The following is a 15,815-nucleotide window of genomic DNA, read 5'->3' on the forward strand; positions in this document are numbered from 1 at the left end:
AACTTACATTATAAATGCAACTAGGAGGATTTATATTTGCTAAATTGTGTTACAAATACATATAATTAGTGGAGCTAAAACAATGACATTTATTTGTGTGTGTATGCCCACAACTTCATGCCACCCCTCCATAAGTCACTGCCCCAGGAGAGCAGACCAAAAAAGTCTGCACACGCCCCTGTCAATTGGGTTTCATGGGTTTGTGACTAATTAGTGTCAAATTTCTTCTCAGCGGGTGCAGAATGTTAAAACTGCCTCCAACTTTTATACAAGCATTTAAAAAAGTCAGCAGTCCTTCAACATTAAATAAACAACTGTAGACATGTATGTACATGGCTGTAAGAAAAATATATGGAGTGGTTAATGTTACACAATAATGCTTCAATACCCACATCAAAACAAATCTCAGCTGAACCTTCACTTACAGTATTTACAACAAAAGTCGGACAAGGCATATGCCATGATGCCCAGAGCAAAGCACAGCGTGATGCCACACATTTCAACTTGTCATTTGTTGAAAATATGTAAGAAAGACAAATTAATCAAGGATCAAATAAAACAAAATAAAAAAATCTAATGTGATCTAAAATAAAATAGAATCAAAGTTGCCTTTTACAAATTTGAAAATTTTTGCAAACAGAGGAGAGGACTCAATCAGCACACATCTTAGACATTTGGGGGGCTCAATAAATGAAGACTTGACTTTGCATGAATCACTTTTTAATAACTATCAGGTGTCATGGTTGTACAATGTAGGTGATGGATTGTAAGGATAATGGTGTAATCAAAAGGTACTGTGGCACACTGTTGAGAGAAGTGGGAGGGGTGCTGGAGCCAGAGGGGTATATAAGAGACGCTGAAGTGTTGAAGCAGAGTAAAAGAACTGAGGAGTAGGAAAGAAACATCAGGGGAAAGCTTGAAGAAAAATCTTTTTTTTTTTTAATCTTAATCCAGGACTTCAGAGGAAGAAAAGTTCACCCAACAAGAAGGTAAGAATAAAACAGATTAAATCTCAAATCAATCGATGTACATAGTTTTTTTTGCAGAGTAATAACCGTAACACAATTTATTGAATTGTTTCAGAAAGTAATTTGTATATTTGTTACATTTAAGAAAATTTACAGAAAATGTAGATTTTCAGGGTCTGAAGTTTGTATATCATCTTCATGTTTAATGTTAGTTATCTACATTAGTCTTTCCTCAAGATTACTTTTGGCAATTTGAATATCTGGATAGCTTTTATTCATGGTGCTGCTCTATCAACTACGCATACAATCTTACATCAATTTTAAGTGCCAATACTTTTATCAATATCCTATCAGTTCTCTCAGCTTAAAGCAAAACACAAGTATGCCTGCGTCAGTATTTTGTTTTTAAACCAAAAGTATACAGATGCAATCCTTGTCAGTGTGTGTGTGGGTGTTTGGATTATACTGCCAATGTTTCGTAAGTGGATACAGAATGTTTGAATCTTTCAGTGACATATGGTGATGGCAAACACAGATGTGTAATTCGAGTGGGGGGGTTCTGTCCAGCCATGTTTTTTTTTGCTTTTTTTGCCTTAAACCACCCAAAATGTATTTTGAATCTCTAGTTAAAGTTTCAAGTTTGCTCCTTTTATCTGCCTTCACAAAATTTAAATATATATATAATTTATTATCCTTCGTTTTTTTTTTATATGATTGTCAAATTGACATGTTTACATATTAAGGTAAACGTTATGTAACTGAAAACAATTTGAACACACCATTCAAAATGTATGATTTTTCCAAGTGGTTCACTGTTTTTTTTATAATTCTCTCTCCATTGAGGCGCCTCCGTTTGGAACCAAACTTTCTTTGTAGTTCCTGTTTTGAAGTGCACATTAGAAGAGGTGAAAGTTCAAAGATCAAACATTGCAGCTGTGTGTGAGAATGTCGCTGAGGCTTCTTCTTCTCATCACTGGAATCACCTCAGCTACTGTTACAGCTCAAGGTGGGTCACTCACACAAACGTATCTTTGTTACTTTGTCAGAACCCTTGCATTCCTCTATTGAACATGAATTCGGAGGTTGTCAGTACTAAAACACTCAATCGCATAATGCTCATGATTTACAATAATTGAGATGTTGAATAGGTGGAAATATCAAAAACTATTTTTTTTAAATCCATATACTGTAGGACAATGGGTGTGTAAGGGAAATCATTTGGAGTGTTTTGTAAAATATGACTCACTTACTTTGATTTGTCCTTTGCAGAACCATGGAGAAGAGACAACAAGGAGTCAAGCCCTTCTGTGTATCACTCTGATGGTAACTTTCAATCTGAAGTTTAAAACAAACATTTTGTCACATTTGTTCATTTATTCTATTTGTTAAGTTTATTTTTATAACATGTGGTGGACACTGTATTTTAAATAAAGCCATTCTGAGTTTGTTCAGACTTTTTTTTTTTGTTCTACACTCTGTGTACAGACAATTATGATTGGACCACATGGTTCAATGTTGATCATCCTGGAGGCCCCGGAGACTATGAACAGCTTGAAGCCATTCGCTTCTACTACCGTGCCCGAGTGTGTGAAACTCCCCGTGCTATCGAGGCCAGAACCACTGAGTGGGTACCAGCCCGTGAAACTGGGGAGACGGTCCACGCAGACCCCACTATTGGCTTCTGGTGCCTCAACGAGGAGCAGGGTCCTGAACGAAACTGCTCCAACTACGCAGTTCGCTTCCTATGTCCCAAAGGTTACATTTTTTTTAAACACCTTTATACTTTTTTTTTTTTTTTTTTACCAAAAACTGGTTTCAGTGTAAAAGCAAGACATAGCCTACTCTCTAAGTCTAGAACGCCAGAAAGCTTAACTTGAATGAAGACTTGAACGGTGACACAGGAAAATAAGAGAGGACTTTTTAGTCGATTAATCTTTTCAGTTGATTATCTGACTTATCTGACTGCTTTCCCCTCTTCAACAGATAACCCAGTGAGCATGCAGGGTACCTGGGGTCACTGGTCAGATTGGAGCCCATGTCCTGCTCTCTGTGGTCAGGTGGGGGTCCAACTGCGTTCGAGAAACTGTCACTCTCAATCTTTGCCTTGCACTGGGCCTAAAGTGGAAGGAAAAGAATGCAATGGACCTGAATGTCCAAAAGCAGGTTCAGTACAGCTGACCAGATAGATCCTTTTTCTATAATTCTGTTTTCATTCAACCAGGTTTTGACTTTTCTTGTTAGATATGGGATAACAAGTATTGACTAAAAGACTATCCTTGCTTTATTCTACTCTTTAGATTGCTCTCTGCAGTGTGTGATGGGAAGAGTGAATGTTGACTGTGATGCATGCATGTGTAAAGAACACATCCTGCTTGGTTCTGTCCGTGGGGCCGGGGGTCTTACGGCTGAAGGGGCTACCATCCTTCGCTCTGACAAACTCCTCACCCTTACTGACCACAACGGGCATTTTCGCATCCCTGGCATCTGCCCTGATGGGAACACCACCCTGACAGTCACCCTGCAGGGTCATGCCCCTCATAGTGTTGTCGTGCCACACAGTGCCGAACGTACCTCTGTCCTCACTGTGCAGCTGAAAAGAACAGGTAGTAGATTTAGACCAAAATATTTTTTTTGCATTTCAAGTTAGCCATGTCAGGAAGCCAATCAGTAATGTGATATTTCTTAAATTTGTCAGAAAAGCTTCATGTGCTAAGCAACCCTGAGGGCAAGGTCAGGCGAGAGGGACAAGCGACTGCCTTCTGCTGCAAAGTGGCAGGAACACCACAACCACACAAGTACCAATGGTAGGGGTTGTAACAATAAATCATCACCCACAAATGAGTCACATTGAGGTATATAGTGTTTAAATACTATGGTATATTCACTGACTTTTCTTTTTGAATCAACAGGTTTCATAACAATACTCTCATGGAGAAACAATTGGAGAGCACCCTAGTCCTAAAAGATCTGCGTTCTGAGCAGACTGGAGAGTACTACTGCAGAGCAATCAGTCAATCTGGGGCTATAAAGACCAAACCAGCTACACTCAAAGTCTTAGGTGTGTTCTAAATAAATTGATAAAAATATATTAAATACACAAGAATATGGAATTTCAATATGATATTGTATTTTTTATTTCCACAGGTAAAGATGAGCATTCATGTAATCCCAAACCTGAGTCCCACCTAATCAGGCTTCCACATGACTGCTACCAAAACAGTACAGACTCTTTCTACTACAACGTTGGCAAGTGTCCTTCAGGTACATGTGCTGGACAGCTGGACAATGGTATCAGGTGCAAAGACAAAGTGGCTTACTGCTGTGGTGTGCAAAAGATGGAAGAGAGGCAGCTGACCTGCCAGGGCTATAAACTGCCCACCATGGTGGTGACCGAGTGTGGCTGCCAGAAATGTGTTGATACCAAGGCCATAGTGCATGGTAGGGCCATTGCTGCAGACAATGGTGAGCCAATGAGGTTTGGACATATCTTTATGAATGGAGTCAGAATCAGTCGCACAGGCTACAAAGGAACTTTCTCCATCCAAGTTCCTCCAGACACAGGAAGGCTAGTCTTGACTTTTGTGGATAACATGCAGAAATTTGTCAACACTACAAAGGTACTTCCATTTAACACTAAAGGAGGGGCTGTTTACCATGAGATCAAACTTTTAAGAAAGAAAGCCCCTGTGACCATCAGCTCTACAGAAACCAACACTCTGGACCTTGGGGAGGTAGAGGGCCAGGAAGCAATTGTTCAAATCCAGATTCCCCCCAATTCCTTCTACACTGAGAGAGGAGAAGTCTTCACGGGTAAAGTTAACGCTAGTGTGACTTTCCTCGACCCCAGAGACATTTCTACAGCTGCTGCAGCTCAAAGTGATCTCAACTATGTAGGAGATGAAGGAGATACCCTGCCCCTGAGAACCTATGGGATGTTCTCAATTGACTTCAGGGGCGAGGAAAACAATGAGCCCCTGAACGCAGGCGAAGTGAAGGTGTTCCTGGATTCTGCCCAGGTGCAAATGTCAGAACATCTCAATACCATGAAGCTGTGGTCACTAAACCCTGATACAGGCCTGTGGGAGGACGAAGGAAGTCTGCAGTTGGAGAAGAAAAGAAGAGGCAAAAGAGAGGAGCGAACCTTTCTGATTGGCAACATGGAGATCAGAGAAAGACGTCTTTTTAACTTAGATGTCCCAGAGAACCGCAGGTGTTATGTGAAAGTGAGAGCCTTCCGCAGTGAACGCTTTATGCCCAGTGAGCAGGTGGAGGGGGTTGTTGTGAGTCTTATAAACATGGAGCCCACAGCTGGATACTCAACTAACCCTCGTGCCTGGGGCCGTTTTGATAGTGTCGTCACTGGCTCAAATGGTGCCTGTCTTCCTGCCTTCTGTGATGACCAAAAAGCAGATGCCTACTCTGCCTACGTAATGGCTAACCTTGGAGGAGAGGAGCTGGAGGCTGTCCCTTCTGCACCAAAACTTAATCCAAACCTTGTTGGAGTGCCTCAGCCTTACTTGGGAAAGCTGAACTACAGGCGGACAGACCATGAAGACCCCAGAGTGAAAAAGACAGCATTCAGTATCAATGTGGCAAAACCAATTCCTAACATGGCAGAGGAAGGAAACGGACCAGTGTACTCATTCGAGAACTTAAAAGAATGTGAGGAGGCACCCTTCAGTGCTGCACACTTCCGCTTTTCAAGAGTAGAAGGGGACCGCTACGATTACAACACTGTGCCGTTCAACGAAGATGACCCAATGAGTTGGACAGAGGACTACCTGAGCTGGTGGCCCAAACCCATGGAATATCGGGCCTGCTACATTAAGGTGAAAATCAATAGCCCACATGAAATCAATGTGCGATCACGCAACATGGGTGGCACCCATCCTAAGACGGTTGGCCAGCTGTATGGTCTTAGGGACACTCGCAGCATCCGGGACATGGACCAGACAGGTGTATCAGCAGTCTGCCTGGAGTTCAAGTGCAGTGGAATGCTGTATGACCAGGAACGTGTAGATCGTACCCTGGTTAAGGTGATACCACAAGGTAGCTGTAAGAGAGATAATGTCAATTCAATACTCCAGGAATACCTGGTCAACCACCTGCCCCTAGCTGTTAACAATGATACCAATGAGTTTACTATGCTGGCACCTCTTGACCCTCTAGGCCATAACTACGGAATTTATACGGTGACAGACCAGGATCCCCGCACAGCCAAAGAGATTGCACTTGGACGCTGTTTTGATGGTACTTCTGATGGTACGTCTCGTGTCATGAAGAGCAATGATGGTGTAGCGCTTACATTCACCTGTGGAGATCGTGAAGTGACACGTCAAAGTGTCTTCCAGGCTCTGCAGAATCCTCAATCCTCATCAGTAACAAGTGTTGTGCGAGGAGAAGGCAGACAGAACCGTCGTCGACAGAGGGCAAACGCACCTCGTAACAGTCGAAGGCGTAGCACCAGAAACCCTCTAGGAAAACGTAAGGGCTCTAGCTAAATATGAACATAGCAAACCGTGGCTCCAAGTGGAGACCAATTCAAAATCTGCAATGAGGATGAGTGGATGACTTTTACCTTATTTTTTTAAACATTACATATTGACTTTCGTCAAATTAACTAAATATGTTAACAAAGCTAAGCCTATTTCTTACTTCTCCCCATGGAGCGTTTATTGTTACTGTACTATTTTCATCTGTGGTAAATATTTACTTGAGTCTGTAAATAGAGTATTTATTGCCCTTAAAATCAGTTATCAGTGAACAAGGTGCCATGTTACTACATTCAAGTTTTGTTTGATGCTGTTGAAAAGAATTGTAACACGTACATCCTTTTGACCAGTGATTTATTAAATTAGATGCTTATAAAACAGTGCAGATGCTGTATTTTCCACATTGTATGTTTCCAATTGTCCATGTAACAATTAAACTGGTCAAATGCTAGAAAAGAAAAGGAGCAACAAACCCTTTTCAACCGACTGTAGCCCATATGAAGACAATGTGGTGTGAAGCCAATAAGCCCCCGCTCCTCATCACACTTGATACAAGCTTGCAGAAGCAATGATTAGGTGACCAGTCGTAGCAAGTTAGTCCACTTGCCTGATCCATAGTTTTCTGCATTAGTAGAAACCAAATAAGTCAATTACGGTACATTGTTGTCATGCACAAAAAATACCTATAAGCACTCCTATATGTTCAAGGATATTCCAGAGATGTATCAAGAGAATGGCTGTTAGGTTTTAAAGTCACATTTATTTTACTTGTCTATCCCTTTTACCATACAATGAATGTCATGTGCTCTCTGTAAAATTACAACTACTTACATGTTCCGTCAGTCTCAATTAACCCACATTGCAACCTTTTCAGAGATAAAGATGAGTAATGTATTGAATGGTTTATGTAAAATGGCAACCAAAGTTAGATACTATATACTTCCCTGTTAGAAAACCATCCAAAGGAAAGTGAGACTTGTAATATACACATGACATTCTGGTTTAAGAATTTGCATAGAACCTTTTGTTTCTATGTCACTACACTTAAAACTGTAATACTGTATCTTCCATTTTGACAGGAGCAACATTTACTGGTAATAAAACTGACACCTGCAAAATTCAGAAAACAGCAGTTATGTAATCTTCTTTGAAGCGTGGTCATCCAACAGATACTATATCATTATGTGTGTTTTGAGTCGAGGCTGAATGAGACAGAGAAAAGGCAATTCCATATGTATGAACATAAAGAGTTGGTGAAACTGGATGCTCCCTGGTATAGTCTCTCTGGTCACTGAAGCAAAATGAAGGGGGCAATACATAGTTCAGATTTTCCAGAATGGCACTGGACAGGATGAGAAGGTACAGCTGCATTTCTGAGGGTTGATAAGGGGAAAGGGCAGAGGTGATCGAGCCAGTGTCACATGAAGTCCTCGTAGTCTTGGGCATAGCCACCATCAAACGTTGCATAGTCGAGGTCATCTCTCATCTGTGCTTTCAAACCGCCTCCAGGTACAACTCCTTTCTTCTTCTTTTTTCCTTTGTTTTGCTGTAAAAGGTGGGGGGGTGGGTGGGGAAGAGTTGCTTTTAGAATATGTATATTCAATCCTGGACTTCAAATTAACTGCTAGCATAGATATTATAAAAAAAAACTCATCAATCTAACAGACTAGGCACATTTCATTTCTACTATGAGCACACATAATGTGGCTAGATGAACAGTGCCCCCCTCTGATTATTCACTTAAGATCTGAATTTATCTGTGGGAAAATACAAGCATGCAGTTACTTACTTTTTCTTGTTTCTGTTTTTCACTAAGTAGGGCTGACAAGGAATTACTTATTTTCTTCAAGTCCTCTACTTCCACTGTAAGGGGGAGAGGGGGAAATGTTATTGTTCAAGCCTTTCCTTTGAATTGAAACACTGATAAAGTGAATATATACAACAGATGCTGATCTTACATGAAATACAGAGTTCCCGAAACAATGAATCCAAGAAACTTGAAAAATGCACAGATTTTTCAAACTGGGATATCTTTTCTTTCAGCAACTTTTCAAACTCCGTGAAATCTTCTTTGGAAGAGGGACAGATGGCGTCAATCCCACTGACAGTGTTTGAAGTGCTGCTAACACCTGAAAATAATAAATGACAGGCAACGTTATGTCTGTGAAAACAAACTTAAAAGAATCAAAAGACAAAGATAGGCCTCCAGTGCTCTGCTTGTGTTTATACAAAATATCTAGCAGAAGGGTGTACAGATTGGTTACATCTTGAGAATGTTGAGATGACAGCAGTAACAAAAAATGTACATCAGTAAAGGCAAACAAGACTTATGATCACTTAGTGTCACCAATATATTGTTTGCCCACAAAACACGTAAACATCATTTTTCAACTGCCAACTATCCTGCACACTAATATAGTGGTGAAAGGTTAAACCCGAGATGCAGCGATTGCTAGATCTTTGGCCAATTCCAATTTATTTCCTTGTCTGGCCTGCTGAAACCGGTTTTGTCCTATACCTGTTTCTCACCATGCTGGCAGCACCAACATCTTTCCTCTCTGATAAGGTCATAATCATGCATTTAAATAAAATAGTGGTACTGTTCAGTAAATCAACCATGTGGAGAACTGGACCGATTGACAAGCTCCTCAATTAAAGTCTATGGGTCCGTACTTCACATCTTTCACCACAGGCTGACCACAAAGTTAGAATTATTTCATAAGTTTTTATTTTTATTTCATTTTGACTTTTTGTTTTAAATTTCAGTTGAATTGGTTTTTAATGCTGGTTTGTTAGTTTTTTTTATTCACTTTGTAACATGGGATACTTGTCATGAGGGCCAGAAAGTAAAAAAAGCAAAAACTATCTTAAAAAATAAATATTAAAATACTCTGTTATATTTGAATACAATAGTTGACATTATGTGAAGTCATGACTGATAAAAGCAGTGTGGGTGGCCAGGGATGGAGATATGTGTCTTAACAGCTCAAGGCTAGAGGTTAAAGTAGAAATGATTATTGGACATATCTTATAGAAAGGGTAAATGCATGCTTTCACTCATGTGCACACAATCTTCATGCCACCTCTTCCTAAGTCAGTTGTCTTCACTATCCATTGCAATAAATAAACAGGATATTATTTTGGTATTATACGAGCAGCATGTGGAACTCGTGTCAATTAAAATACTTGGTATAGTGTGACTGTACGGGTTAATAAAAAACTGTTTTGGTATGCAGGTTTCAGAGACAGAGATCAAGTTATTCAAAGGAACTCTCAAGGATTTATGGGCTAGTACAGCCTTAGGAAGAAAACACTTCTTCAGTAAACGAGCTCATCCAAAATTTAAATCGCTTTGCCGGATAAAGGACGTGTCACTCAGAATGTACGTGTCAAAGACAAAAACTAAGACATTTTGTCTATAATTTTATAGTAGTTAATTTTGTAAACACAATACAGATTCAGTTACCGGTAGTTGTCGATTTTATTTTATTTTTTATAAAGACTCATTTTCATTTGTTTTAGGAAAATTATTTTTAAATTTCAGTGTGATGTAAGTTTTAACGATAATAGCATTGAGGCTGAGAGCTCAACTACTGTACTGTAGCTAGGAGTGCTAACTCCACAAAGCAAAAACCGATGGTACTTAAAAAGCTACAGAGCTGCACAGAATCTGCACTTTGTTGACTTTGCTGAATGCAGAGGAAATCATCCACTAGGACAACCTCCAAAAACAGACTGCTTTCTATACACCGGTGCGACCTTATGTTCCGGATTTTACTGTAGGCTTAAAAAATTAAAAATATATTTAAAAAGACGGTTATATAGCCTGACAAATGTTTATTATATTTTGGAGGTTTTAAGAAACCCTGAACATACAACCCAAGTCTACGTACATAACAAAACTGCACACCAGCATTTAGGATATCATGTGCTGCAGTACAGTGCTTTTTACAGTAGACCAGGACATCAGTCTCTGAAGAGAAAATGCCTTCATGCAAAGACTTCAGCTATTCAGACTATAACTAACCAAGTATTACAAATACATTAACTGCATACTATTATAAAGCTATACAGCAGCTATACAATGTCATTTTTACAATGAGAAGTAATGTGTATTGTGTGAACATTAAGACCTTTGATGTAAAAAAAAATTTGAACATATGATTTACTACATCATAAACTGATGCTTACCAAAAGCTTCTTTTGCTAGCTCCAAGTCAGCATCTTCCTGTAATTTCTTCACTCTTAACTTCTCTGCGAGTTGGTCTTCAGGTGTTAGATCTGCTTGCTGTAGGAAAGATTTGATAAGGTCAAAACTTAACATATTCAGAGATGACAGTGAGAAGACTAGTAATGTTTGTTAAATACAAAACGTCCAAATCTAAGGGGTTTGAAAACACACTCACGTTTTCTAGCAGTTCTTTCTCCTTGAGCTCCTGCTGCTTTTTCTTTAGCCGGTTTTCCTTCTCTTTGATCTTCTCACTCAACTTTTTCTTTTCTGAAACCTTTGTCTCTAAAAAATGTAAATAATTGAATAATAAACCATGAAAAAGCAAATAAGGCTATGCAATGCATTGTGGTCTTGTGAAGCAATACATTAAATACATACCAGCTTTTGTCACCTCCGCTTTTTTTGCTGCATCTTCATCCTCATCATCCCAGTTGTCCTGTGGTTTATATAACAAGACAATTTTTGGACCAATGTAACAGTAATTGGTAAAGTCTATAAAATGCATTTGAATAAATAGTTTGAACATATTTCAGAGTTTTGCAACAGTCATACAGGCACACATACACAGTGACTAATGCAAACCACAAACATCTGAAGACAGAAAAATCTAAAATATGTGGTGTTTCTCACACATAGATGATACTCAGACAGATCACCCAGGTATATTTACAGCCGCCCAAGTATATTTGCTGACCATTTTTCTTTTTGTATCCGTATATAATCACCATCAGAGAGGGAGAGAGATGACATCCCTCCCATTACTACAATTGAGGTGCAACGTCTTGTGTTAAAACTGAAGCTTCTTATGTCTTCAAGGCTTTCTGCAGCTGCCCATGTTGTCCTGTACGCTTAGTTTAGGATGATCAAACTCTTCGTCCTCAATAATATAACTCCACACTTGGGAATCACCTGTTGTCATGACGGAATATCAAGAGAAACATTTTCTAAACTGGAATAATGATATTTGAGGTTATAAAACGTACTGTTGATGAATATCATCAAAAGAGCAGAAACACACTAAAAGATTAACCAACGGAATGAGGCAGCAGGGTAAGCAGATGTGTGTTTGTAGATAAAAGAATGGGAGGGAAGAAGATGAGCAGATTTAAGTATTTTTGTGTTACACACCAAAATACGTTGGAGAAAAATATATAACATCAGGTTTGTGTACATTTATAGTATCAACTTTCCTAATAAAAATAGAAAATTTGCCCATTGCCCACCTCCCCCGCCCAGGTATAGCGTTTCTCTGTGGAAAACATGGAAATGTAAAAGGCAAAAAGCACTATGTTTAATTAAATGTAGCACTTGAAATACCAGTATTTTTTATTGATTTACAGCTCAAATCAATTAAGCTACATTAAAACTAGCTTCTATGCCACACAAGTTTGCAAGACTTGGCGGGTCTGAGTTCATCACTAACTTTAAGACCTTGATACCCTAGGTGTGGGTAGCAATGCAAAAATCATCATTTATCTAGTTAAGGTAAGATAATCCTTTATTTATCCCACAATGGGGGAATTTACATTGTTACAGCAGCAAAGAGCAAAGATTGCAAACAAAAAGTCAACACAGTACAATTTAAATTTAAAAAAAAGTTGTGGTGAGAGCTGGTACTTATGTAAGTTTATTCTTGTTATCAAATAGTCAGGGGTGAAATATGACTGGACTTTAATAATATCCATATTATCATTCTTAAATCCACAATTTTTGTCATTTAAAAGACATTACACTTCCTACAACCTGTTTTAAAGTATAGGTCCACACAAGATAAGAAAAAAGTAGAGAACATCACAGTGATGAGTTATTACCAAACGTGAATTCATTACTGTATATGAAAAACTAACTTCAATATTGCAAAAAACAACATTGTATCGCATAAAGAGAAAACATTTTGAAAAATTGAATAAAAGCTCTATATTTATATTAAACATTGAAACAAATGAGAATATTGACTTATTTAGGTAGCCTACTGTATCATTGTTTTATCATCAACACAGGCTATTATTTTGTTCATTGCGCTTTAATTTAATTTGTTTGATTGGGGCTACTTACAGCTGCTCAGTGACTGTTATTTGCTTGATGATCTGTTTTAACCATTGTATTTCATTCATTCTTTAACTATTATTACTACTAACAATACTTTCACATTAAACCTAAATGACAAATTACTCCCCCTTACCATGATTCAATAACTAAATATTATATAATATATATAAATATAACAACTAGTATTCCCAAATACTTGCATGCATTTCATGCTGACTGTCATTTCAGCTGTCTGTCAAATCAATGATTCATCATTTAACGTTTTGGGGATAAGAATTTATATAAATGTTGTTTTTACCAAGACATTTTACTATGCTTGTTAATTAACCACACATGACGCGACATGAAATCACCAGGTCCTGTGCGACATGAAATCACCAGGTCCTGTGACATAAAATCACCAGGTCCTGTGACATAAAATCACCAGGTCCTTTGCGACATGAAATCACCAGGTCCTGTGACATGAAATCACCAGGTCCTGCGACATGAAATCACCAGGTCCTTTGCGACATGAAATCACCAGGTCCTGCGACATGAAATCACCAGGTCCTTTGCGACATGAAATCACCAGGTCCTGTGACATAAAATCACCAGGTCCTGTGACATAAAATCACCAGGTCCTGTGCGACATGAAATCACCAGGTCCTGCGCGACATAAAATCACCAGATCCTGTGACATGAAATCACCAGGTCCTGCGCGACATAAAATCACCAGGTCCTGTGACATGAAATCACCAGGTCCTGTGACATAAAATCACCAGGTCCTGTGACATGAAATCACCAGGTCCTGTGCGACATAAAATCACCAGGTCCTGTGACATAAAATCACCAGGTCCTGTGACATGAAATCACCAGGTCCTGTGACATAAAATCACCAGGTCCTGTGACATGAAATCACCAGGTCCTGTGCGACATAAAATCACCAGGTCCTGTGACATGAAATCACCAGGTCCTGTGACATGAAATCACCAGGTCCTGTGCGACATAAAATCACCAGGTTCCTGTGGCTGGGCTCCATATGCGACACAACACGGAACAATTGGAAGAGGCCTCTACCAGCACTTTCCCCGGTTCAACTATTGGGAGGTTTCTGGCCAGCGACTGTGCGAACATTCAGGCCAATAAACCACCTGTACTGAAGCGTGAACCGAGCAGAAGTTTCCTTACACACTGCTTGTTGTTCCGTCGAAAGTTCTCGGCCTCCTTCTTGTCTGAGTTGAGTCATCAAACCCCAGATGACGATTTCATCTGACTGTAGCTAAAGTTAAAGCTAACGCCGCCTCATGTAAAATAAAAACAAAAACCCGCACAGGACACAAATACTAATCTCTTACAATCATGTCATGCAACCAGCTTTTAGCAATGCTGGGATAACAGTCTACATTAACCACACTTTGACCCGATTAAGTTAAAGACGCCATCGCAATCGCTACAATTTCAGACACACGCTGATTACGGGAAGGTAGCCGAGTTTGCTAGCCGAGTGGCCCGGTTAGCTTCCAGCTACATTATCCCGTTATCCAACTTTAGCCCTGCCAACCTAAAATCTACGTCACCAATAGTCAGCTAAATGTTACGAAATTAACAACACACGCCTTTTGGAAATGTATTTCTCGACAAATATGAGCTGTCATGTTTATATTTTGGGCGTTTATGTCGGGTTAGAACCGTCTTGGGTAGCTGAAGGTTGGAGCCACATGAGTTAGCATTCAGCTAGCTTTGTAGTTCACTCGGGTTCAGAGGCTTGACAGGCTGCCAGAGACCGCGGTGAAGCATGGCACCAAAGCAGGGGAGGGGGGGGGCGACAGTGCCTAAACCCGACGTTATCTTTAACAAGCTTGGTGTAACGATGACCTGACACCAGCTGCTCATTCTTGTTTCTTTACCTTAACCTCGTCCTCCTCGTCTTCTCCTTCCCATTTGTCGACCACTGCCGCCTTTTTAATCGGCTCCTCCACCTCGAAGTTCTCAGCGTCTGGAAGAAGCACAACATGAATTTCGTTAGGCCAATCCACATTTTTTTTACGACCCCCGAGTTTGACAATAATGTAGTAGTCAGGCTCGTGTAAAAAAAAACAACGATTGTGGGGAACCGGATGGCGAACAGAGAGCTATCCTTTTCCCCCCTGACTTAGTTTTCTCACCCCAGTCCGCCATGTTGGCTGTGTTGGTTGTGTTTGACAGACAAGTGGAGTCAGTGCTGCTGCAGCTCGTTGGCTGCGTACGCACGCACGCACAAACACGCACACGCACGCACGCACGCACGCACACACACACAGCTCCCACCTTCTGGACGTCACTCTGTAGGCTCAACTCATGACTTCAACTTTACTTATGTGATGGATAATAATAATAATAATAACCCATGGTATTTTATTAATTAAATACAATAAATCAAGATTATTTACTGTTAAATTGATTGGGTGGCATGTCAACTCACAGATTTGACACTGTAACTTTGCTAAAAGTTGCTTTGTATTAAAGATTCAAGATTTGTATTTCTCACATGCTCATACAGATGTGCAGTGAAATGTAAAGACTGTTCCGCAAGGCCATACAATAAACACTCAAATTACTAATACACATATATACAGTAAAAATAGAATATAATGTAACATTTTAAAGAAGAAATATTTGAATATACAAACTATAGAATATGGAATAATGTAAACAGTGTAAAGTGTCAGTGTGTAAAGTGTCCAGGGTGTGCAGAGTGGAATGTGTGGTGTGTGTGCATCATGTAATCACAGTTCTGTTTTGTTTTTAACTGAGGAGAGTGGAGTAAATGTTGGTTCTTTGTAGATAATATAACAATGGGTAACGTCTTTACCTGTAAAAAAGAGTAAGGTATTTTACCTACTGTTGTGCAAATTAGTTATAAATTGGTGCTGCAAATAAAATTTATACTGAAAAGGATATAGATCAGGGGTGGGCAACTGGCGGCCCGCATGTGGCCCCCACCAACCCTCAACGTGGCCCTCAGGTTAATTTTTTATGCATCAATTAATTGGAAACATGAAGAAAACATGATGAAATCTGGCATGAAATTATGAAACTCAGAAATATGTCCATAAT

General features: G+C 39.5%; 2 protein-coding genes and 1 long non-coding RNA gene across 3 annotated transcripts; 2 read left to right on the forward strand and 1 right to left on the reverse strand.

The window, feature by feature from the left end:
* The first annotated feature begins 877 nt into the window (after positions 1 to 877).
* cilp (cartilage intermediate layer protein, nucleotide pyrophosphohydrolase) lies at positions 878 to 6,840 on the forward strand. The gene is made up of 9 exons (XM_020632501.3): positions 878 to 989; positions 1,812 to 1,974; positions 2,238 to 2,291; positions 2,454 to 2,723; positions 2,952 to 3,131; positions 3,266 to 3,571; positions 3,664 to 3,772; positions 3,878 to 4,026; positions 4,113 to 6,840. Exons 2-9 carry the CDS (start codon positions 1,914 to 1,916, stop codon positions 6,467 to 6,469), a joined length of 3,486 nt encoding a protein of 1,161 aa, XP_020488157.2. The 5' UTR covers positions 878 to 989; positions 1,812 to 1,913; the 3' UTR covers positions 6,470 to 6,840.
* Positions 6,798 to 15,003, reverse strand: eif3jb (eukaryotic translation initiation factor 3, subunit Jb). The gene is made up of 8 exons (XM_020632502.3): positions 14,885 to 15,003; positions 14,627 to 14,715; positions 11,070 to 11,127; positions 10,867 to 10,973; positions 10,652 to 10,748; positions 8,419 to 8,589; positions 8,250 to 8,323; positions 6,798 to 8,006 (listed from the first exon to the last, which is right to left on the reverse strand). The coding sequence occupies exons 1-8, from the start codon at positions 14,895 to 14,897 to the stop codon at positions 7,878 to 7,880; spliced, it is 738 nt and encodes a 245-aa protein (XP_020488158.1). The 5' UTR covers positions 14,898 to 15,003; the 3' UTR covers positions 6,798 to 7,877.
* Positions 13,012 to 13,611, forward strand: LOC136178587 (uncharacterized). The gene is made up of 3 exons (XR_010665965.1): positions 13,012 to 13,121; positions 13,335 to 13,455; positions 13,502 to 13,611. It is a non-coding gene; the product is annotated as an uncharacterized lncRNA (long non-coding RNA).
* Positions 15,004 to 15,815: the final 812 nt, after the last annotated feature.

Source organism: Labrus bergylta, chromosome 3 (assembly GCF_963930695.1).
Source record: "Labrus bergylta chromosome 3, fLabBer1.1, whole genome shotgun sequence".
Classification (NCBI taxonomy): Eukaryota; Metazoa; Chordata; class Actinopteri; order Labriformes; family Labridae; genus Labrus; species Labrus bergylta.

Bases quoted from the DNA above. Each gene is read 5' to 3' on its own strand.
- cilp (XM_020632501.3), top strand. From the start codon at position 1,914: ATGTCGCTGAGGCTTCTTCTTCTCATCACTGGAATCACCTCAGCTACT. The intron at 2,724-2,951 runs GTTACATTTTTT...CCTCTTCAACAG, and splicing joins TCGCTTCCTATGTCCCAAAG to ATAACCCAGTGAGCATGCAG. The intron at 3,132-3,265 runs GTTCAGTACAGC...TCTACTCTTTAG, and splicing joins ACCTGAATGTCCAAAAGCAG to ATTGCTCTCTGCAGTGTGTG.
- eif3jb (XM_020632502.3), bottom strand. The intron at 8,590-10,651 runs GTAAGCATCAGT...TATTATTTTCAG, and splicing joins GCTAGCAAAAGAAGCTTTTG to GTGTTAGCAGCACTTCAAAC. The intron at 8,007-8,249 runs GTAAGTAACTGC...CACCTTTTACAG, and splicing joins AAAAACAGAAACAAGAAAAA to CAAAACAAAGGAAAAAAGAA.